Source organism: Triturus cristatus, chromosome 9, assembly GCF_964204655.1.
Source record: "Triturus cristatus chromosome 9, aTriCri1.1, whole genome shotgun sequence".
Taxonomy (NCBI): domain Eukaryota; kingdom Metazoa; phylum Chordata; class Amphibia; order Caudata; family Salamandridae; genus Triturus; species Triturus cristatus.
In genome coordinates, this window is record NC_140592.1 from 1,014,670,407 (window position 1) to 1,014,694,510 (window position 24,104).

The 24,104-nt window shown below is 46.3% G+C and overlaps 1 protein-coding gene across 1 annotated transcript in view; it reads right to left on the bottom strand.

Annotated features, from left to right (window-relative positions):
- The window catches only part of LRRC74A (leucine rich repeat containing 74A), a 140,013-nt gene that overhangs the window by 52,875 nt on the left and 63,034 nt on the right, over window positions 1–24,104 (bottom strand). Inside the window, exon 11 of the mRNA XM_085626688.1 lies at window positions 7,502–7,645. Coding sequence (XP_085482814.1) covers window positions 7,502–7,645 — 144 coding nt within the window. The remainder of the gene's footprint in view (window positions 1–7,501; window positions 7,646–24,104) is intronic.

Genomic DNA, 24,104 nt, shown 5'->3' on the forward strand with positions numbered 1-24,104 from the left:
TTTTGGGAACAACTGCAAGATTGAGATTAGCCGATCGCAGGTCCTTCTTAGGGCGATAGTGGGTGATGAGGGATCTGTTGATGGCCGGGCCCGTTCCCCACATAGTCTTATGGGAATGCAGAGATCTTTGAATTGTATTATTTCAGGGATTGGCAGCCAGTGTAGGGTTTTTAGGACTGGCTTGGCTGACTGGAATACCGAGCAGCATCCTGGCGGCACAGTTCTGAGCAACTTGGAGCTTCCTTAATGTTGCTTTGGGAGCCCCTAAGTAGAGAGAGTTGTCATAGTCCAATCACGATCGGACCAAGGCCTGAATAAGGATTCTTTTTGCAGCCATTGGAAGGAGAGGGAGGACCTTTCGAAGTAGTCTGAGTGTACCACAGCAGGCCCCTGTCACCTTCACTGTTTGGTGCTCAAACTTGAGAGAATTGTCTAACCAGACACCCAAACTTTTTATCCTAGTTTTGGGAGTGGGGGGGGGGGGCTAGGCACTTGGGCCATATCTGTTTAAGATCCATGCTGGAGTGGTTACATAGGAGCATGAGTTCTGTGTTACCTCCGTTAAGTTTGAGACAGGAGTGCTCCATCCAAGAGGCCACTTTCTCCAGCCATGTTTCGAAGTCGGAGGGGAAGTTACGGGGACCATTAAGAGTTATGACCAAATGCATTTTGGCATATTACGCGAAATGTATTTTTTACATCCTTGCTCAGCCGGCTCATGAGTGATAGCCCTTAGCAAGTGGCTCCACAGGCGACACCCTATGGATCCCTTGCCTGGAAACGTCCCTTACTGTAAACTACCTCACAGGCGCAACCTGTGGCAGACACCACATTTACATGGTTAGGCTGGAGAGCAAGGAACCAACCGTGTTAAACAACCCTCAACTTTAAAACAACAAAGCCGATAATGATTCGAGCCAAGAGATGGCTAAATGACCTCCATTTCAGTGGGATAGCTGGGTGAGAGTGATACACCTTGCAACTAGTTCCTGCTCTGCATGACCAGAGGCCATATGTGAAGGTTTGTCTCACTTTGACCAGGCTCAAAGTATATAATTATTTTTTTAAAAATCACTGAAAAATACTTTGGAGGGGGATTATGTTTTTTTTAAATATAATGTTTGAATTAAAAAAAAGCTGAAATTCACCCCAAAACTTCAGATCAATGTATGTTGTGGTTATGATTGCAAATCTAATAAATGCTTATTTTCAGGGTTCTATCAAGATAATAAGTATTTAATATCGTTCTACAACACTATCTGGATGATGATATTGACTACCACTGCAGTGTCAACATAAGTATATGTTAGCAGATATAGATTAAATATTCTTAACTCCACATCTCTGCAACTTGACAATGTATATTTATTCAAAGTATACAGATGTGCAGTGTATAATATTACATATACACTTACCTATTTTTACTTCCTTCATAATCATGATATAGTGGCAGTCGATATTCTGCACTGGATATTTTTTCAGGGCAATACTTTGTCAATCAGTTTAGTGTCATACATCCCTGAAATACACCATTTATCAATCAATCAATCAGGGGTTTGTAAAGTGTTCTACTCACCTGTGAGGGTCTCAAGGCTCTGGGGGGGGAGGGGGGCGGCTCCAGATCAGTCGAAGAGCCAGGTCTTGAGGTCCCTCCTGAACGTGTGCAGGGTCGGGGAGCGTCTGATGTTCACAGGGAGCTTGTTCCAGGTCTTAGCAGCGATGTAGGAGAAAGCTCTCCTGTCGGTTCTGTTCCTGCGGATGCGGGGGACCTCGACCAGGGCGAGGTCGGCAGAGCTGACGTTCCTCTTGGGTACGTGGAAGGACACTCTCTCGTTGAGGTATTTGGGTCCGATGTTGTTGAGGGATTTGTAGGCGTGGCTGAGGAGTTTGAAGGTTACCCTCTTCTCGACTGAGAGCCAGTGGAGGCCTTGTAGGTGTTGGGTCATGTGCTTGTGAAGAGAAGTCCCGAGGACGAGTCTGGCTGCAGCGTTCTGGATGGTTTGTAGTTTGCGTAGAAGAGTTCTGTTGATGCCGGCATAGAGGGCTTTGCCGTAGTCCAGTCTGCTGGTTATGAGTGCGTGGGTGACGGTCTTTCTGCAGTCAGGGGGATGCATTTGAAGGTGTTACGGAGGACGCGAAGGCAGTTTAAACTAGTGGAGGCGACGGCGTTGATCTGGAGGTTCATGGAGAGGGCGCAGTCCTGGATGATGCTGAGGTTTGCGAGCGTGGTCTGTCGGGGTGGGTGGGTTCCCGAGGGCGGAGGGTCACCAGGTGTTGTCCCAGGCAGAGGTGCATGGTCCGAGGATGAGGACCTCGGTTTTCTCTGAGTTGAGCTTCAAACAGCTGTCTTGCATCCAGGCTGCCACGTTCTTCATTCCTTCCTGGAAACAGAGTCTTGTGTCTTCGGGATTCTTCTTGAGCGAGTGGATGAGCTGGGTGTCATCGGCATAGGATACGATGCTGAGCCCATGCTGTCTGATGATGGCGGCGAGGGGGGCCATGTAGATGTTGAAGAGCGTGGGGCGCAGTGATGATCCCTGAGGTACTCCGCAGTTAATTTCCGTGGGGTCGGAGAGGAAGGGAGGGAGTCAAATCCTCTGGGTTCTGCCAGAGATGAAGGATTGGATCCAGTTGAGGGCGGATCCTTGTATCCCGGCATCGTGAAGTCTTGCTGTGAGCGTGCGATGTGAGATGGTGTCGAAGGCTGCGGAGAGGTTCAGAAGGATGAGGGCCACAGTGTGTCCCTGGTCCAGTAGCATGCGGATATCATCCGTAGTGGCGAGGAGGGCGGTCTTGGTGCTGTGGTTGCTGTGGAATCTGGACTGGGAGGAGTCTAGGATGGAGTTCTCTTCGATGAGGGAGGTCAGCTGGGCATTCACAAGTCTCTCGGTGACTTTGGCCGCGAAGGGGAGGAGAGAGATGGGCCGGTAGTTTTTCGGGTCTGCTGGGTCGGCCGTTGGTTTCTTGAGGAGGGGTTTCGCCTCCGACCGTTTCCAGTCATCTGGGCAGATGCCGGATCTGAGGGAGGTGTTGATCGTCCGTCCAAGTTCGAAGTGTGATGACAGTGGCGGCCCTTTGGAAGATATGCGGTGGGCAGGGGTCCGTTGGGAATCCTGAGTGAGTTTTCTTCATGGTTGCGGTGATGAGTTCGACGGGTGAAGGATCCCAGGACGTGATGGTAGGCTTATCAGCGGCAGAGGGAAGGGGGGTAGTGTCCAGTGCTGGTTTGCTGAAGTTGTCATAGAGGGCCTTGATCTTCAGATGGAAGTAGGAGCTCAGCTTGTCGCAGAGTTCCTTTGAAGGTGTGATGTCCGTGGCTTTGCAGGTGGGTTTTGCGAACTGCTGTATGACGTTGAACAGTTGCTTGACGTTGGTCGCGTTGGTCTGGACTTTGTCTCTTATGAAGGTCCATTTGGTGTTTCTTATGCGCTGGTGGTATTCCTTCAAGGCGCTCTTGTGGTTGTTCGGTGCTTCTGCGGTTTTATGGTTTCACCAGGTTTTCTCTAGGTGTCTGCAGATGCGTCTGGCTTCTTGTAGTTCTGTGGTGAACCAGGCTGTCTTCAGAGAGCGTTGTTTGGTAGGGTGATGGAGGGGTGCCAGCTTGTCGGCTCAGGAGGAGACCCAGCGGTGAAATTTTCTCGCTGCGGAGTTGGTGACGGCCGTGGCGCTGGGGGTGTTTTGACGGAGGGTGGTGTTGAGGTGTTTCTCTGTGATTTTGCTCCAGTTTCGTCGTGGAGGGCGTGGGGCGGGTTTGGCTGCGGTGGTGGTGTTGAAGGTGAAATGAACGCAGTGGTGGTCTGACCAGATGGGCTGGGTGGTGTGGCTGAACTGGATGTTAGTTCTTCCCGCAAAGAAGGGGTCGAGGGTAACCCTGGCCGTAGTTTGCGTAGTAGCACTACGAGTAGCTACGCGAAGTACAGATTGAACTACACTGCTCAGCTACGCAAACTGTGTAGTGCGTAGGTGTTGGCACTGTGTGCTTGTCTGCTCTGTGCAATAATCACAAATAGCATCTTGCACAGTGCAAGTTATGATCAAATAAATATCTCTGTCTTTATTATATTTTATTTATACTAAAAAGCATATAGTCATTTCACAAAAGTGAAAATGATAAATTAGCAAGCAGTGAGAGAGGTGATGATTTTGGGATTCTCCCTAACCTAGGGAGAGAACCAACCAGATGCCTTGAAAACAAAAAGCACATCTTGTTGAATGATTCGGTGGTGGTTCCATCCTCTTAGGACCACCCCAAGCACAGTTATTGGCAAAAATACAATCCCAACCAAACGTCCTGCAAAGCATTATGGGACGAGATTAGCAGTGGGCAGTGAATATATAGTATCCAATATCAAAATAATTCTACAAAGAGCTGCTGTTCAACTAGTCCTTACTAGATGTCCCTCACGAGTCAAATGCAAAAGCATTGAAATTATTATTACATCAAGCTGCAGTTCCACTAGTCGTTACTAGATGTCCCTCACGTGTCAAATGCAAAAGCTTCATCTAAGGGTTTCAATGCTTTCGCTTTCTAGCTTGAACTCACTGGGAATGGCCAAAGTCTACACTCATTGAGTTCTTGGAGCCTGGCACATATTTATGAGGAGGACCAGCCAAAAGCCCAAACCCAGAGGGTTTTGGATGTAGGCGTGCTGAGTGCAGATTCACCCCCTACATGGATTATGGCCAAGTAGACGTCAGCTTATAAAATTTCACACTCAAATCCAGCCCGCTGTAAAACCAGTCCCTAATTCCAAGTCTACTGACCCTGCCTTACAGTCTTGAGTCTATGTAAATTCACAAATAGGCTAGTCCTTTTTGATCTCACACAAAAAATGGAATGGGACATTTGCTTACAACTAAGGTAAGTAAAAAATGATTTTAAATGTATGGTGTATTCAGGCTTGTCAGTGAGAATGTGTTTATATGAGAAGGTGTGTGTCTGTGAGAAAGTGTGAATGGTTGTGTAAACGTGTGTGTGTGAGAGAGAGTCAGTGACAGGTAGTGAGAAATGTGATATTGAATTGAGTGTCAGTAAATATGAGAAAGTCGAAATGAGTGAAAATGAGTGACTGCAAGTGAGTGAGTATGAATAAGAATCATTCTATGGGAGTGTTTGAGAGTGAGAATGAATGAGTGAGTATGAGTTAGTGAAAATAAGTGAGCGTGAATGACAATGCGGTGTTATGCTTGCAAGACTGTCATTGGTAATTCTTGTCTTATAAAGACACCTATAGTAAAATATTGGTGCTGTCATTCCTCAGTCATTTCTTGGCATGACAAACACCTGTGACAAAATACTGGCACACCGGAGATAATTCTTGTCATAATTGACACCAATGGTAAAATACAGGTAATAGCATACTAGAAATAATTCTTGGCAAAATGCACTATTTGACAACATTCATATCAAAACTGTCTGGAGAGTGTGGGGGGAAGCCCCCTAGTAGTGGCAAGGTCTTTCTTACTTGACTTGTTCACTATGATTCCGAGCATGTGTTACATCCCAGAACTTTCAAAGATCAAGTTAGCAGAATAATATAGACCCGTGGTACTCAAAGTACGACCATGGGGCTGCATGCGGCCCAGGGGCTGCATGCGGCCCCCAGTTGAATGACTGCACTGGGCTGCTGTTCACTTCAGAAAGAACTAAAATTAAAAAAATAAGTTAAATAAACGGGAAACCATTTATTTACAGGTTAACTGAAGTAAGTGAAAAGAAGCAAATAAGGTGCCCTGCAAAATGTAACTTTACGAACACATTCATTTTTCAATACATCTAGCAACACACGCATAAAAATATGATAAAGTCTCTTCATAATTAGAAAAGTGTATTTCATTGACATGCAGAAGTGTTACACCTTAGTACATCAGAATGGATAAGTTATATTATATTATAGTTTAATAAATCAAACACAAGAGGTCTGTACATCATATATCCTGAACTTTTGTATTTCAAGGAGCTCTTATTTGCCATAATGAAGAAAAAGGAGGTAAAGTGAAACTAGGCAGTTGCCTAGGATCAAACAGTTGGGTCACGTGGGGAAGCCAGGATTGATCCTAGATTTTCTGGTCACTTCCTTTTCACACTTGCGTCTCCCAAGGTAGCGATAGCAAGCAGAAAGACTTACCCCAAGGTGCGGTAGATGAACAGCAATTCAGATACAGAATAACACTGTATTGTCAAAAGTATGACTCTACTAGAGACTGGGGACTTAATTTAGAGGGCAGTAAGGAAAGAACCTTTAAAATAATTCCAAGACTCAGGCCACAGCATGCATGTGATTTGCTTCCCCTATGTCCAACCCCCCCCTCCCACAAAGCCCCACTCCCACTGTACTGCCACGAATGCACCCATGGGCACACCACAGACCATAGTGTGGCCCCTAGGGAAATGTTTGTGAGTACCCATGAAACAGGCCTTTGTCTGTGTGTGTTGTTATATTAATTGTGCAGTTATAATGGAGCTTCAGTAATGCCAATTATTTTGATGTCATTGTGGTTAAAGGACTTGTGATGTCGCTTCCACTACACCTGGTATTTTAGTGATTCAACGCCCATGATCGTCTCCCAATAAGTTCTATCAAGTTTAACTTGTCGAAATGTATCATGGGAGTGTGGTGTTAGTTGCCAAACTTGTAATTCGGAATCAGCTGGGCAACTTGTAATGAGGGCGCTAGACTTCCCTGCCCCTTGGGTGGGGGAGGTTTTGCCAAAAGTGCTCCTGTTGCATTGCAGACACACTCTCAATTAACAAATAAGCCCAAAGGCAGGGATTGGTTTCTGAATAAAAAAAAAGAAATGCCATGATGAGCAGAGAGTTTCTTACTGGCTTTTCTCCTGTTTACAACTACAATGTCTCGCAAGCCAGTCAGAAACAGGAACAGTTATCTTCAAAAGGCCCGCCCAAAATAGGACCTGGATGTTTTCCGATGCTGAAAAAATGGCGTTCCTGTGACAGACTGGCCACTGTCTAAGGGGTTTCTACAATGGAGTTGAGTGAGGCTCTGCCATTGAAAATCCATAATTTGATCCAACTCTAAATGAGGTGGTGGGACTGTGAGATGAGCAGTGACGGGAAAGGCTGATCTTTGGCCATCCTTTGGCAGCCTCCCAACTGGTACCCTTCATTCCAAATCATTCTTTCACAAAGGATGGTGCAGTGGAAGATAAGGATAGCATGCAACATTAATTGGTCTATTTCCTTTCATATATGATTTTTGAGGGCACTATTACACTCCCACCAATGTTAAATAAATCTTAAACTAAGATTGGAGAGAAATTACATCTGCCGGTCCCTCAAGCAGACTCGACTCAAAGACTGAGACAAACGAAGAGGGTATAATGACTAGGAACTCTGGATTTTGAGCGAGGTTCATGTATATCTTTGTGAAATCTCTTCCAACTAAAAGTGTGTGTTTTAATGGAGATCTTGACATTTCCAAAACCATAAATTACACCTGTTGTAGTTTTGGGGTGCATAGAAGTGAGATGAATGACTCACCTGAATCATCTTCATAGGATCTGGGCGCCGCTTGGGCTTCTTGGAGATAAATCCACCAACCCCTGCATAGCAGACTTCCAATGCTGGATGAATCTGTCTGGTCTCCTCCAGCATGTTCAGGAAGCGCTCGTTCACCCGCACATTCTAGAATGAAGTGAGATAGGAGAGGTCAGGATTGATGGCTCAGGGGCAGGTGCAGGCTGGGGTCACTTTTTGCCTCCATCATACAATATATTATTGTTTTAATCATTTATTTTTGGTAGAGTGTGACGACAGGGCAATGTTCCCACTCTATCCCCGGGTTTGGACTATGATCAATGAAACTCGGGTAAGGAGGGGGGATTTTAGCCCTCGCTATTTCAGGTTCTTTTGCATTTTTTATCACTTGCACAATTGGTAATTTTGAAATGCATCTCATCACACAAGGTGTTGTGTCTAGGTATGTGTTGGGGTGAGCACAGAGTAACAGTTGATCTCTGTGTGTTTTGCAAATACATTATTGACAAAAGGTATAGGGGTGATTTCAGCTGAGTGGTGTAGACCATAATTCTCAGTTTGTATTGTTTTATGTTTGTAGGTATGCCATTTGAAGTGTGTCTACTAAGGGCAAGTATGGCCACATACACCCTCCCTAACATATAATCAGTCAAACATATAGTGATTAACTAGGAGGGAAGTGTTACAAAGTTTAAGGGCTCTGTATCCTGAGGAAGGCCTTTGACCCTGTTTGGCAATAGTGAGAGGCTGAAACATGTTGGTACAGCAGACAGGGTAATGGAGTTGTTGGTTCTCACATATACCCATTTAGAATGAGTTCTTAATCCTGCCAAGAAAGACCCATAATAAACAGATAGGCGGGTATCTACTTAGACAGTTTTAATCTTATTTTTTCTCTGCACTTAGGATTCCTAGTTTGAAATAATTCTGTTTCATAATCCTTTTGCAAAAATAATATCATTCCACCCTGAGCATTGGCTTGCCCCAGGGTGTGAAAGCAAAAGACACACAATTGATGGACGGAATGCAGAACAAATCAAAACATTCACCCCCAGTCAAGAGATCTGGGTCAAATCCATCATTCTTTTGCTCACCATGCCACCCCAGTTTAGACCTGGCTATATGCAAATCAGTCTTGACCCTGTGCCTCATGGGAACAGTCCAGCCCGAACTGCCAATCCAGGTCCTCCCTGGACCGGAAACAAGCATCCTAGGACCGGTTTCAGGGTTTCACCCCTCTTCAGCCAGGATAGCTTGATTCCAGTGGCACAGTGAACCCAGGGCTCACGTCTGAGCATACCTGGCGCACTTAGGGCGATGAAGCAAAAGACACACAATTGCCCCAGGGTGTCCCAGCAGCCCTATGATGAAGCACACCCCTATCTAGAGGGTGAGGGCACTTTTTTAAAATGCCCATAGGGTTTTCCCACATTTACTCGATTGTTTGTTGATCAGTTTGGGTAGTTATGGGAAGGAAATAAGTTGGCTAGTTTTTCGTTTTTCCCTCTTTTCTGGTTCTCTACCTTTTCTATGTTTAGTTTTATGTTTGTGTCCTTCTCGTTGTGTGAGTGATATAGATCTCTAGGAGAGCGAAAGAAGGCGTAATCTCTTGTCCCTTTGGGTTGTGAGTATAATAGTCACTGCAAGTGTATTACAGTAACTAGTCAAGACCAGCCTGAAGCTGAATACAAATTGTAGCCAGGGTTCACTGATAAATGGACTGGTAAAATTGGCCAAGACAAGAAAGGACAGGATCACTGCTAAATGCAGCATGGTGTCTGACCAAGATCAGCGAAAGGTCACTGAAAGTGGAATAAGATGATTGCTTAAAGAACAAGCATGGGTATCTATGCATGGAGCGCCGGAAAGGTCAAGAGTGGTAAGGAGTTACTGCCAATTGAACAGGTCACTCAGTAGGCCTGACACTAAAGGTAGATAAGAGAACCAGAGGATTTTAGGGCAGGCTGGTGCTTATGAATGGTCATCAGGACTGGGACAGAGGACAGTCCAGGCCATGGACTCATTCACTGGTTCTTGGGGATCTTTCAAAGCATCTGCTCTGGTGGAAAATATCTTACTTTGTCGGCATATCAACTCCACCTGTCAGTCACTGGGCTCTGTAGAGTAGTGTGCATTTGTATGTCAATGTCGTAGGGAGCGCTGTTATTTCATATGAAGTCAGAAGACCCGTCTGTCATCAATACAAGGAAGAAAGCAGGGTATGGAGAAAACTGGTCCTTGGCTATCATAGAGGAGAGCTGTATCAGTAATCACTAGAAGGAGATATGGGGCAGTTCATTGCACATAGGAGACCTGGGATTGGTCATTGCAAAGAACACACCAGTGACAAGTCAGTGCTTATAGGAAACATTAAAAGGTCAACAACGTGATGAGACCCAGGACTGATAGGTGAACAGAGGAGATCGGGAGCTGGTATGTTAAGAGAGGGGGACAGGTCACTATCTAAAGCAGGAGTCTCCAAAATTTTCAGTAGTGAGAGCTACGTCTGATCAGGGAAAATCATTGTGAGCTACTGAAGGTTAAACAACTTGCGCATTGTTACCAGACACCCTCACACACCAGCTTCATTGACTTTAGGCCAAATGTCCATAGACCCAGATACCAAGGTTTAAACAACATACTAGGATTAAGAGTTGGGGTACCCAAGCACACGTAGACATAAAGTTTACATAGATTATCACGTTAATTAAAACATGTAACACAATAAGTGAGTCTCCGTTTCTTTCTTGTAGCTTTCTTCAATTTAATATTCTTGATTCATAGTAATTTCACAGCCTTCACAGTGGTTTCCAAGCCAACACGTGTTTCGTCGCCTCTAGAAATATTGTACATACGACTTGTTCACGGCTGCACACTGTCTAGTTATCAGTATTTAAGGTATGACGATAATTCTGGGTCATACAATCATGCGACGGGGGGGCCGGTCCTAATAAGGTAAACAAATTTGATTGGTGGCTGTGCTCTGTATTACAGCAAAGATCCCATCTCCGAGTAGTGGAGAGTGTATCCGTGAAATGCAACTGCCCCCATCCGCGTCTGGCTCCGATTCGAGCGCGGTCTTTGGGGATATAGGAACATGTGTGCACATGAATTGGATATATTTGTACGGGTGACTGAGGGCCTGTGTCGTATATACTTGCAGCACAGGACATATCTTTCACCATATGTGGCACCATTCCATGTATAACGGGTGCCGTTCGTGCTTAGAGGAACTTTGTCTGTGCTGCTCGGTGCTTGACCAGGGCGTGAGGGACTGCGAGGCACCGCGGCTGGGAAACCAGCTACAGCTGCGGCCTCTTCCCGGACACTCCCCCTTGCCTGCCTTGAAATTGACATCTCACGGCCCCCGCTTCGCGGGAGCCGTTCGTGCTTAGAGGAACTTTGTCTGTGCTGCTCGGTGCTTGACCAGGGCGTGAGGGACTGCGAGGCACCGCGGCTGGGAAACCAGCTACAGCTGCGGCATCTTCCCAGACACTCCCCCTTGCCTGCCTTGAAATTGACATCTCACGGCCCCCGCTTCGCGGGAGCCGTTCGTGCTTAGAGGAACTTTGTCTGTGCTGCTCGGTGCTTGACCAGGGCGTGAGGGACTGCGAGGCACCGCGGCTGGGAAACCAGCTACAGCTGCGGCCTCTTCCCGGACACTCCCCCTTGCCTGCCTTGAAATTGACATCTCACGGCCCCCGCTTCGCGGGTGCCGTTCGTGCTTAGAGGAACTTTGTCTGTGCTGCTCGGTGCTTGACCAGGGCGTGAGGGACTGCGAGGCACCGCGGCTGGGAAACCAGCTACAGCTGCGGCCTCTTCCCGGACACTCCCCCTTGCCTGCCTTGAAATTGACATCTCACGGCCCCCGCTTCGCGGGAGCCGTTCGTGCTTAGAGGAACTTTGTCTGTGCTGCTCGGTGCTTGACCAGGGCGTGAGGGACTGCGAGGCACCGCGGCTGGGAAACCAGCTACAGCTGCGGCCTCTTCCCGGACACTCCCCCTTGCCTGCCTTGAAATTGACATCTCACGGCCCCCGCTTCGCGGGAGCCGTTCGTGCTTAGAGGAACTTTGTCTGTGCTGCTCGGTGCTTGACCAGGGCGTGAGGGACTGCGAGGCACCGCGGCTGGGAAACCAGCTACAGCTGCGGCATCTTCCCAGACACTCCCCCTTGCCTGCCTTGAAATTGACATCTCACGGCCCCCGCTTCGCGGGAGCCGTTCGTGCTTAGAGGAACTTTGTCTGTGCTGCTCGGTGCTTGACCAGGGCGTGAGGGACTGCGAGGCACCGCGGCTGGGAAACCAGCTACAGCTGCGGCCTCTTCCCGGACACTCCCCCTTGCCTGCCTTGAAATTGACATCTCACGGCCCCCGCTTCGCGGGTGCCGTTCGTGCTTAGAGGAACTTTGTCTGTGCTGCTCGGTGCTTGACCAGGGCGTGAGGGACTGCGAGGCACCGCGGCTGGGAAACCAGCTACAGCTGCGGCCTCTTCCCGGACACTCCCTTTTTTTAGCGGACTAATACTTATTTAAATCGAGACTTGTGACGCGGCGCGGGACGCGGCGCAGGACGAGCGCCGGGCGAAGCCCGGGCCAAGGGCGGGCCCGTTCTAGCCCGTTACAGACCGAGTAAGACCGGACCGGGCCCCCCTACTAACATTTTATTTTGTGTGCATTAGACATCCCTGCTGACCTGTGATTATCTCCTGCTAAATAACTTTTGTATTTGTATTTGTACGTTATCACCCATGGCTACCACACGAGGGAGTAGAAACAGGATGACCAAGGATACAAGTAATATTACTGGCCCATTAGACAACTTCATCGTAAGAGCAAATTCAGTTATCGATCAAGGAATTGCTCTTATGGAACGAAGAGTGTCACAAGATTTACTACTAGCTAAACGCTCCTCTTTGGGCTTGTTTGCGACAGCTAAAACTCCCGATAATATAGGTAACAAAACACCCCTTGCTTTAGTACAGGCGGATATACATAGTATCCCAAATGTAGTAGATTTGTCCTTTTCTATGACGGAATGCTTATCCTCCTCGCAACTAGAGAGGTCACCGATTCTTGTACCGGAGCCCCTGGTGTTAGAATCACGGTCGCAAGACGCAGTTAATACCCAGATGATGAGAGAGATTGAGGGTGCAATTCCAAAGACTACAAAATACCCTAATAGAAAATACAAGAAAAAAGAACCTAAAGTAAATAAGTATAGCAAGTAAAAAAAAATCATTGCAACTGGGGAGAAAGGGAAAGGAAAACCCCACATTAGAGGGAAAGAACGAATTGAACAAGAGCTAAAAGAGGGCCGAACCCAAAATTGTACTATTGTGGATAGCCAGTTATTGGAACACTCTAACGTTCCTATTTTTTCTCCGATGTCATTAAACCCTGAGCCTTTGCAGGCTGATCATAACTTAATCGAACACATAAGGGAGCTTTTTAGAACATTTCTTACCCCATTAGAAATTCGATTGAAGAAGATTGAGACACAGCTAATAGATGTGGCTGCTTCTCTTAAGACCTCGTCTAATATCGGTCCATCAAAGGTTGTGGAAGGGATAAAAAAAGGCACAAAAAACGTACTAGTGGGCCCCCAACCATCTAAAGTTGTAATAAACACCACAAAAGCTAACAACCTGACACCGGTTAACATTGAGAATTGTATAACAGAAAAAATTCATCAGCCTTCTGGAAATTCATGTATAAATAAAGATTCTAATAGGGATGCTAAATCGGGAAATATAGTCATAGATCTGCCCCCAGAAGTATCGCCTTACTTGGTAATTTTAACGGGCGTCCCCGAATTGAAAGAGGATAAAGAAGAATCCTATGAATCCCTGAAAAATAAGGCCCAATATTGGCTTAACACAAACCGGCCACTTCCCTCGAATAAGACGAGTAAGATCCTAATGGTCCGTAGGGTTTCCTGGGTGGGGGCAGAAAGAAAAACACTACAGGGGGACTGTATCCTGGTCAATTTTGAAGACCGGGAAACGGTTGATTACATCTGCTCCTGGGGGAACCAGCATATAAATGAGACTATCCAAACCAAACGATTATCTTTTTTCTACCCTCGTAGATCTCATTTTTATCTACCAAATGATGATAACTGGGTGACTGTAAAAACTTGCGATAGAAGAGCGGGCATAAGTAAATGGGGGAGGCAAATTAACAGGGGTTTAACACATAGCGACACCTGGAGAGGACTACCTACATCAAATCGCTATAGTAGCTTAGAGCCGGTGGATTGACTCCATCAGACTGGCGTTAGGTTACCGCCTCATTGTTCTAGAACCAATAAACAGTACAAAAGCTTAGATCATCCATTACACGATTCCAAAAGAGAAGCTAATGAGGGTGGGATACAAAAAAACCCGTTAGATCCTCCAACAACATCTAAGGTTTCGTTTGACGAATTTGATAATCAAGAGTCAGAAATAATTACACATTCTGATCGTGGTGTAGAAATTGCTTTATCTCCAAAAACTGCCCGTCCTATAGCACAGCCCGACATGGATAACAACTTTCTTTTGGCAGAAACATATCCATCTGCGGCTTGCCCTTCTGATGAGAAGTTAGATACCGAACATAACATTTCCCTGATGGAATTAAATCCGTGCCCAGATTGCTCCCCTGACAAAGACTGTCAACAAGTAATAGCAAGGGGAGAGCTTACCCTTTTATCTTGGAACATAGCAGGTCTAGCAAACAAAGTAGATGATCCCATCTTCTGTGAACTAATCGAAAAGAATGATATTATCTGTCTTCAGGAGTGCTGGGAGCAGGTTGAGACTCATCTTCCAGGGTATCGTACATTTTTTACCCCTGCAACACAGTCTAGGAGAGGCAGAAACTCGGGGGGGCTTTGTACCTATATCTCTAACATGGTAAATTTGGAAATAAAGAAACAGAGTACAGAGGGGCATAATTTTTATCAGGTCCTCTGCCTAATTGCAGGAGGAAATCGATTTATACTAATTAATTTATATAATAATATCCCGAAGGATGATCTGAACAAAGTATTTGAAGATCTAAACAATTTAATATTTGGTGCAATTGGTTCGGAACAAAATGACACTTGTATCATTTTGACAGGAGATTTTAATTGTCACTTATGCCCACATAACAATTCTGGTATATGTGGAATGGTTAACCTAATTGGCGACCCATGTACACATTTTGAGCATACTGTGGTGGGAAATATGTTTAACAGTTTAATTTTTGATTGGGACTTGGGGTTTGCTAATGAACTGTGTATGCCACAGGTCCATTTCCAACCCACTTTTAATGGGCGAGGTTTAGAGTCTGTTATAGACTACACCTTGGTTAGTATTTCTCATGGTCGTAAAGTCCTGATGTTTAAAACATTAGACACTGCTATGAGTGATCACTTTCCGATTAGCTCAACTTTCCTTATCGATAGGGGAACTAGAGCTGTCCCAAATGTAGTAGAAAATCTCTCCCACCATGCCATATCTTTGGCAAGACAAAATGGTTACGCCATAAAATGGAATAAGGTCGACCCTTCTGATTTCCTCCAGAACCTGATACTGGACCAATATAAAAATGTCAGGATTTGTCTAGAGGATCATCCTGATCCTAGCTTGACCATTTGCGCCTTTGACCAGATTTCTTCATTTATCGCTAAAAAGTTAACAGGAACCCTACGAGAAAAGGCCCACCAAAAATTCTTTGGGTGGTTCAACTCGGACTGTTCTAAGGCACACTCTAACTTAAAGCAGATTTTAAAGAAAAAACCTAAAGATATGCTAGAGGTTAGAGCTGCCAGGGCAATATATAAAACATCGATAAAAAAACGGAAGCGGGAACTCAAGGAGAATGCGTGGAACGCATTAGTAAAGGCAAGCTCCTTGAGAGATAATATCTCGTTCTGGAAAGCAGTAAATGCCCCCTTCTTCGTCGAAAGGAACTCTGATAAGCTGGATCCTATGATAGAAGAATTAACATGGGTGGGCACTGAGCTCTACAAAAAAGATGTTTTGCATTTTATAGTCCCTAACCCCCTAACCCAGCAGCCTGCGATCGAACCTATTGTTCCTGCCTTATTTCCTATAGGGATTGTTTTCTCACCTTCTGAAGTGGAATTGGCCCTACAGGAATGTGCTAGAAACAAAGCCCCCGGGCCTGACGGGGTCCCGGTAGACATATATAAAGATACTGTCTCTTTGTGGGCCCCCTTGTTGACTAATGTGCTAAATAGTTTTAATATAAAGGGATTCCCATCGACATGGCAGGAAGCCATTGTGGTTCCTATTTTTAAAAAGGGAGATCGAACTGATCCCAAATGTTACAGGCCGATCTCCCTACTTGATTCACTTATGAAAGTGGCGGGCAGAATCATTTTAAATAGATTGCACACGTGGGCAGAGGAATGTGATGTTATTTCCAAGTTTCAGTACGGTTTTAAGGCTGGCCTAGGTACTGTTGAACAAGGGCTCAACTTGGCTTTAATAACTGGCAAGTACATGAAGGCAAAAAAGGGTAATCTTTTTCTGACCTTTGTTGACCTTAGTTCAGCATTTGATTGCTTGGACCACGACGTCTTATGGGATACTCTATTAGGTTTGGGCATAGATTCAAATATCCTTATTTTTATTAAAGCATTATATAGAGAGGCAGGGGCTAAGGTGCGTTTCGGAAATAAAGGGGAGTGCACTGGCAAATTTCCGATTATGAAAGGTGTTAGACAGGGTTGCATTCTGGCACCTTTTCTTTTTAACTTGTATATAAACGAAGTGGCAGATTTTTTAATCAAACAAGAACTAGACTATCCTCAAATTGATGGCACCGCAGTTCCTATTTTATTATACGCTGACGATGCTGTCATCATGGCTAGAACTCAGTTGGGCCTCCAAAAGGCATTAACTAGTTTTTCTTTCTTCATGAGTTCTAGGGGTCTAAAAATAAACATAGGGAAAACCTTTACCATGTGCTGCTCGTCTAAGAATAAATTACCTTGTAAGACTTTTATTGATAAGTCTAAGATAGAACTTACTACCACTTTTTCATACTTGGGGATTGTTTTTAATCAAAAAGGTACTTGGAAAACAGCAATTAGGGCCAGGAATTTTGCCTTTGCCCGTACCATAGGAGCAATTAGACAGTTTGCCAACAAATTAGGGGGCAGGCCTGTACGTATTTTAACGGATATCTACAAGTCAAAATGTATATCAACCGCTTTATATGGATCTGGTATATGGGGTATTGCGGACCCCCAGGAAATCCAAGTAAAAGAAAACAGTTTCCTCCGCTATCTATTAGCGGTCCCCAAATCAACTTCAACATATATATGCCATAAGGAATTGGATCTGGCCTATATATCGGATCTCATTAAAATCAACCCATTACTCCTATGGCATAAGATATGGACCTCAGAAGAAACTGTTTTTAATAGAGCTATTTTGAATGATTGTCTCAGGCTAGAGAGATGGAAAGACATTCATTGGATTCTTTATGTTAAGGAGTTTATGACTAAAATGGGCCATCGAGCTTTTTTTGATAACCCCTCCTCGCTATCTTTGATCTCCAGAAAGGCTTTTAAGAAAAGTTGTCTTGATTACCTGGAGAACAAAAGATGGCTCGAGGAGAGGACTAAGTCTTCTGTAATTCAATATAAAGCATTCGCCCAGGGCCCTGGTTTGCACCTTTATCTGTCTCCTGACTATCCTTGTTATGACAGAATGTTGCTATCGCGCCTGAGAACTGGTACTTTTTACAGGTTGATAACACTTCCAGTGACCAATGATTGGTCTTCTAATCTAATTAATTGCCCCTGTGATGATCTTGCCTTGCAATCTTCAATACATTCTGTTTTCTTTTGCAAGTACTATGTTTGGGGAAGAAAGAAATATTTGATTCCCCTTCTTAAGATCTGGGGCCTAAGACAGTGCAAACCTGCGTATCTAAAATTGCTCCTATTGGAAGATGAAATAACTATTAGTGCAGTATCCAAGTTTTTAAAATTCGCTATCCGATGTAGATTAACTCTGGATTAATTGCTGGTAGTGTTTGTTTTTATGTTTGATATCCCCTTTTATGATGAACATAATTTGTATGAAATTCGATTTTGTTTTTAATTATGCTTCTTTTGACTGTGCTTTTATGATTTTAACTTTAAAAATCGAATAAAGCTATCTTGACTTGACTTGACTTGACAGTATTTAAGGTATGACGATAATTCTGGGTCATACAATCATGCGATGGGGGGGGCCGGTCCTAATAAGGTAAACGAATTTGATTGGTGGCTGTGCTCTGTATTACAGCAAAGATCCCATCTCCGAGTAGTGGAGAGTGTATCCGTGAAATGCAACTGCCCCCATCCGCGTCTGGCTCCGATTCGAGCGCGGTCTTTGGGGATATAGGAACATGTGTGCACATGAATTGGATATATTTGTACGGGTGACTGAGGGCCTGTGTCGTATATACTTGCAGCACAGGACATATCTTTCACCATATGTGGCACCATTCCATGTATAACACAAACATACAATATTTTTTTTTAAATGGGAGAAATTTAAATTGCAGGAAAATAATCTGCTAAAACGTTAATCATATGGAACATTTTCCTGCACTTTAAAGTTCTCATTTAAAAAAAAAAGTTTTATTTTTCCGTTATGCTTATGGCACAGTAACTATTTGACACTAGGAGAAAGGGGTTTGCTGTTTGCAAATGCGACTTTGAAATGGGAGAAAATTTAAATGAAGAGTTAACTTAATCACTAAGGTAACTTTCCATTTAAATTTTCTTCTATTTAAAAGCATTCAGAAACATCCTTTTGTTCACAGCTCCAATACTAAGTTGATAAGGATATAAATACCTCAGTGCTTGAGTTGTCCACCTTTGTGACCCAGCCCCAGCCTAGCTCATAAATCAAACTGATCACTGTTCATTATCAGGCCCTGCTATCAACAGCCTGATGCTAATAATGTAAAATGAACACAGCCTTCCCTTAACTTTAAAAGGAAAATATTACCTTGTGCCTATTTAAAAATGAACTCAAGGCTGTGAGATACTCTGAAGGTGTCTGGGAGCTCATTGACTGGTTGGAGACTCCTGGTGTAAAGGAAATCTGAGACTAGTAAGTACACAGTTGGGACCAAGGACACTTCAGTGGATAAAGAAAAGCTGGGACATGTCAATGCATAGAGGAACCCTGGGACACATAAGTGCATTAAGGAGATCTAGGAAGGTTGGTGCATAACTGAGATCTAGGACTTGGGGGAAAGCAAACCGAATAGGGCCTACTGTTAAGGAGCTCCCATTGGGATCTTCTGGGCTTGGGATCGCTATATGGCGTAAATCCCCAGGGAAAATCTCCTCCAGCGAGCATCAGCGTATCTGTAAACTTCTAAAGAAACTGGAAATTTTGAAAGAAACTAAAAAAGGAACCTTGCAGAAGGGAAAGGCGGAGCTGGATACTATGGCCCGTGAATCTCACAAGAGGGTACAGGGTCAAGAGAGCACCAGGAAGGTATTTCGCATTCGGTGCCGCCCCACTCACCCACACTGGACTGGATCCACTCCTGTGGCCCATTCCCTGACTGCAAAAGAAAACCTGGGCCAGCTGCAGGAGCCCACAGATGTCACCCCCTCTTTGCTACTCGAGCTTGTGGCTTTCGGGACAAAGGGCGGGAAGAAGGAGGCAGCCATGTTTCCTTAAGGTGAGCATGCCGCTTCCCCCTGCTCTCGACTGCCCAGCAGCTCACTCTGCTCGACCGGTCTGGCTCCAGCTACAGGGGAGCGTGAAATAGTCTCTGGTGGCATCAGTTCCAGGGGACGACCCTCCTGAGCCACCTCTGGTGTCTGGCTAGCCGTCCCCGGGGACGGGGAGGTGAAGGCACCCATATATCACAGAGGAGCTCGCGGCTGCCCCCTGCTCCCGAGCAGCTCGTTTCACCTGACCCCTACGTTGCCAGGTTAATTCGCGGATGAATGGGGTTCTGAATATGGTGGCTGCAGTACCTAGAGATCGCCCTCTCCCTTCCCCCACGGGTGTGTGACTTGTTGGCCCTGGGAGCAAGGAGAAGGAGGCGGCCATGGCGATCTATGGTGAGAACGTCGTCCCAGCTGGTTCCCGGCTACTTGGCCACTCAAATTACTCGCTCACCCCAGCGATGCGGCCGCAAAAGAAGGATAGCATGGAAGGGACCCCAGCAGTTGCAAATATCGAGGAAATTAACCCACGACCCCCCACATGTGTGTGACTCACTGGTCCAGGGGACAGGGAAGAAGAAAGCGACCGTATCTCTCCATGATCAATGCTATCGGGTGCAGTGTCTCCCGTCTGCCAACTGCGCTAGAAGCCGTTTCCCTGACGCAGGCCAGGACTGGGCCTGCGGAGAATATTGACTGCTGTCTTTGGAAACATTCTTGACGAAGGGAAACACAGCATTCTGATACTATCAGGGGAGAGGAGTTGGCCTAATGGCTAGGGTGGTCGACCTCAAATCTAGGAAACTGGGTTCGAGCCTTGGCAATGACGCTGAACATCCTGTGATTCTGGGCAAATCACTTAATATTCCTGTGCCTAACAAAAATGAATGTGTCCTCATGTAACCCAACTGGTGCTATGTAAAGCGCTCTGATACCCGATGCTATGTAAAGTGCTCTGATACCCGATATCTTCGGGTCAAGTTCACGCTATATAAAACTCAGTAAAATAAAAAAAATTGAATATGCTACTTACCAGTATGCATCTGTTCTTGGCATGTAGGGCTGCTGACATTCATATCTGTGCATAGATCGCCGCCTAGTGTTGGGTCCGGATGTTTGCACGTTGTTGTCCTGGAAGAGTGTTCGAGGTATCCTGGGATAGGTGACTCCTCCCCTGGACTACAGTGCGCATGGGCATCCTCTCCATCCTCAGATTGTTTTTCGCCATTGTGGCAGTGATGGAGTAGATACAGAAAGTGATGACCATGCTTACAGTAATTCTGAGAGCTGCAGCTGCTACAGGCGCCGGGGAGGAGGGAGGGCGATATGAATGTCAGCAGCCCTACATGCCAAGAACAGATGCATACTGGTAAGTAGCATATTCAGTTCGAGGCATGTGGGCTGCTGAATTCATATCTGTGCATAGAATGTATAGCAGTGCCCTCTATTAGCGGCGGCTACCAGTGCCAGCTGCAGCGGTCTGAAAAAAGGGTTTTGAGAACAGCCTGTCCTACAGCTGCCTGCTGTTTTGATTGCACATCTACACAATAGTGTTTGGTAAATGTGTGTGTGGTGGACCAGGTGGCTGCTCTACATATATCATGCAGGGGAATATTTCCTAGAAAAGCCATGGAGGCCCCTAACTTACGTGTTGAGTGGGCTCGTGGGGGAATAGTTAATGTGCGTTTTGCCTTTTGATAACAAATTTGAATACACTTAACTATCCATCTGGCTATCCCTGCTTTGGAGATGGCGTTACCCTTGTGGTGTGGGGCAAAGGCAACGAACAGTTGTTTTGTCTTCCTAAAGGGTTTAGTCCTGTCGATGTAGTACATGAGGGCCCTCCTTACGTCTAGTGTATGGAGTGCTCTTTCCGCGACAGTTTGTGGGTTTTGGAAGAAAACGGGCAGTTCAATAGTTTGATTCATGTGGAACTGCGAGATTACCTTGGGCATGAATTTGGGGTTGGTACGTAGTACGACCCTGTTGGCGTGAACCTGTATAAATGGCTCTTGAACTGTTAGTGCCTGGAGTTCACTAACTCTTCTTAAAGAAGTGATTGCTACCAGGAAAGCTACTTTCCAGGTGAGGAATTGAATCTCGCATGAGTGGAGAGGTTCAAAGGGTGGACCCATCAGGCGTGTGAGGACCAGGTTGAGGTTCCACATTGGAGCCGGTGGGTGGCTTGGTGGAATGACTCGTTTGAGTCCTTCCAAGAATGCTTTGATGGCAGGCACTCTGAATAGTGAGAGGTGCTGCCTGGTTTGCAGATAGGCTGATATTGCGGTCAAATGGACACGTATAGAGGTGTACGCCAGATTGCATCGGTATAGGTGTAAGAGGTAACAAATGATGTTTTGGATGGATGCGTCCAGCGGGTTAATGTCATTATTACTGCAATAAATGACGAACCTTTTCCATTTGGCTGCATAGCAAGCTCTTGTAGTGGGTCTCCTGGCCTCCTTGATGATGTCCATACAGTCAGGTGGCAGGTTGAGGTAGCCAAACTCTAGGACTTCAGGAGCCAGATTGCCAGGTTCAGCTGTTGCGGATCTGGGTGCTGAATCTCTCCATGGTTCTGCGTCAAATGCGCGGGTTTGATCCGCAGCCTTTGATGCGGCACCACGGAAAGTTCGAGGAAGGTGGTGTACCATGGCTGGCGTGCCCACGTAGGAGCAACTAGCACGAGTGTCAGGGAGTGTTGTCTGAGTTTGCGAGCCACCAGCGGTATCAACGGCGCTGGGGGAAAAGCGTACGCAAATCTGCCGGACCAGTTCATCCATATCGCATTGCCCTGCGACTGCGGATGTGGGAACCTGGCGGCAAAGCTTTGGCATTTTGCGTTTTCGCTTGTGGCGAAGAGGTCTATCTCTGGATGACCCCACTGCTGGAAGTACGGTTGGAGTACTGAAGGGTGTAGCTCCCACTCGTGCATCTGGTGGCTGTGTCTGCTGAGCAGATCCGCCATCTGGTTGTCCTTGCCCGGGAGGTGCTCTGCCATGAGGAACATGTTCCTCTGAATGGCCCACTTCCACATGCTCTGAGCCAGATGAGACAACTGTGGAGAGTGTGTTCCTCCCTGCTTCTGTATGTAGTACATGGCAGTCATGTTGTCCGTCCGGATCAACACGACTTTGTTGCACAGATGTACTTTGAATGCCTTCATGGCCAGGAAGATTGCCATCAGTTCCAGAAGGTTGATGTGCATCTTCTTCTGTTGTGTCGTCCATAGTCCCTGCACTGTGTAGTGGAGTACATGAGCTCCCCATCCCTGGAGAGACGCGTCCGCTGTCAGTACTATTTGTGGAACAGGCTCTTGGAACGGTCGGCCCTTGCAAAGGTTTTGAGGATTCCACCAATGCAGAGAGTTGTATGCCCGACCGCTCACCAGCACTAGGTCTTTCAACTGCCCTTGAGCCTGATTCCACTGACGTGCTAAGCACTCCTGAAGCGGGCGCATATGTAATCTCGCGTGTGGGACTATGAAAATGCAGGAGGCCATCATGCCTATCAACTGCATGAACACTCGTGCTGGAAGTGAGTGTTGGGGTTTGAACCTGGAGATCAGCATTTGCATGCTGTTGATCCTCACTAAATTTGGCTGAGCTGTGGCCGCCAGAGTGTCTATAGTCGCACCTAGGTACTGTTGTACGTGTGCGGGCTGGAGATGGGATTTCGGGTAATTTAGTGAGAATCCCAGACTGTGAAGGAGGTGAATGGTGCGGGACATGTGGTTGGCACATTGCTGGGCTGATTGTGCTTGGACGAGCCAGTCGTCCAGGTAGGGGTAGACGTGTACGTGCTGCCTCCGTAGATGTGCCGCCACAGTAGCTAGGCACTTCGTGAAAACCCTGGGTGCTGTTGTCACGCCGAAGGGAAGGACTTTGAATTGGTAGTGCTGCCCCTGAACAGTGAACCTGAGGTATTTTTTGTGTGAGGGGTGAATGGGTATGTGGAAATACGCATCCTTGAGGTCCAGCGTGGCTAGGAAGTCTCCCTGCTTGAGAAGCGGGAGGACTTGCTGGAGAGTGAGCATGTGAAAGTGCTCGGAAAGAATGTACCGGTTCAGGGGTCTTAGGTCTAGTATAGGTCTGAGTGACCCGTCCTTTTTCGGTATTAAAAAGTAGAGGGAGTACACTCCCGTACCCTGCTCGTGGACGGGTACGACCTCTATAGCGCCTTTTAGAAGCATACTTTGCACCTCCTGCTGTAAGAGCGTTAAGTGCTCTGAGGACATAGGACGGTTTCTTGGAGGAATTGTGGGTGGAGTGGAGGTTAGCTCTAGACAGTAACCGTATTTGACAATATCTTTGACCCACCTGTCCGTGGTGATGGAGTTCCACGTGGACAGGAACCTTTGTAGCCTTCCCCCGACAGGTGTTATGTGGTCGGGAGGAAGGGAGAGGGCGTCACTGCTTGTTCTTGGGGGAGGACCTGGTGTTGCCGTAGCCGCGTCCTCTTCCCTTCGTACTGGAGCCACGATATCCACCCCGGGTGTTTTTATCGTAGGTGGTTTGTGTATTGCCCTTGTTGTATGTCTGCTGTGACCCCTGTCCTCTACCTGCTCCTCTATTTCCGGGGCGACGAAAGGAGCTGCTCCGAAAGGACTGAGTCTGGAGAGCCCCCATGGACTTTGCGGTGTCCGTGTCCTTTTTTATTTTCTCAAGGGTGGTGTCAACCTCCGATCCGAATAAATAGTCGGGGTTGACAGGCTGGTTGAGTATATTATTTTGCACCTCAGGTTTGAATCCGGAGATTCGCAACCAGGCATGTCGTCGCAGCATGACGCTTGTGTTTATGGCCCTGGCAGCCGTGTCTGCGGCATCTAGTGCACACTTGATGGAAGCATTTGTGAGTAGCTGTCCCTCTCTGATAAGAATTTCTGCACCTTCTTTGTACTGGTCAGAGAGATGTTGGAGTAGTTGC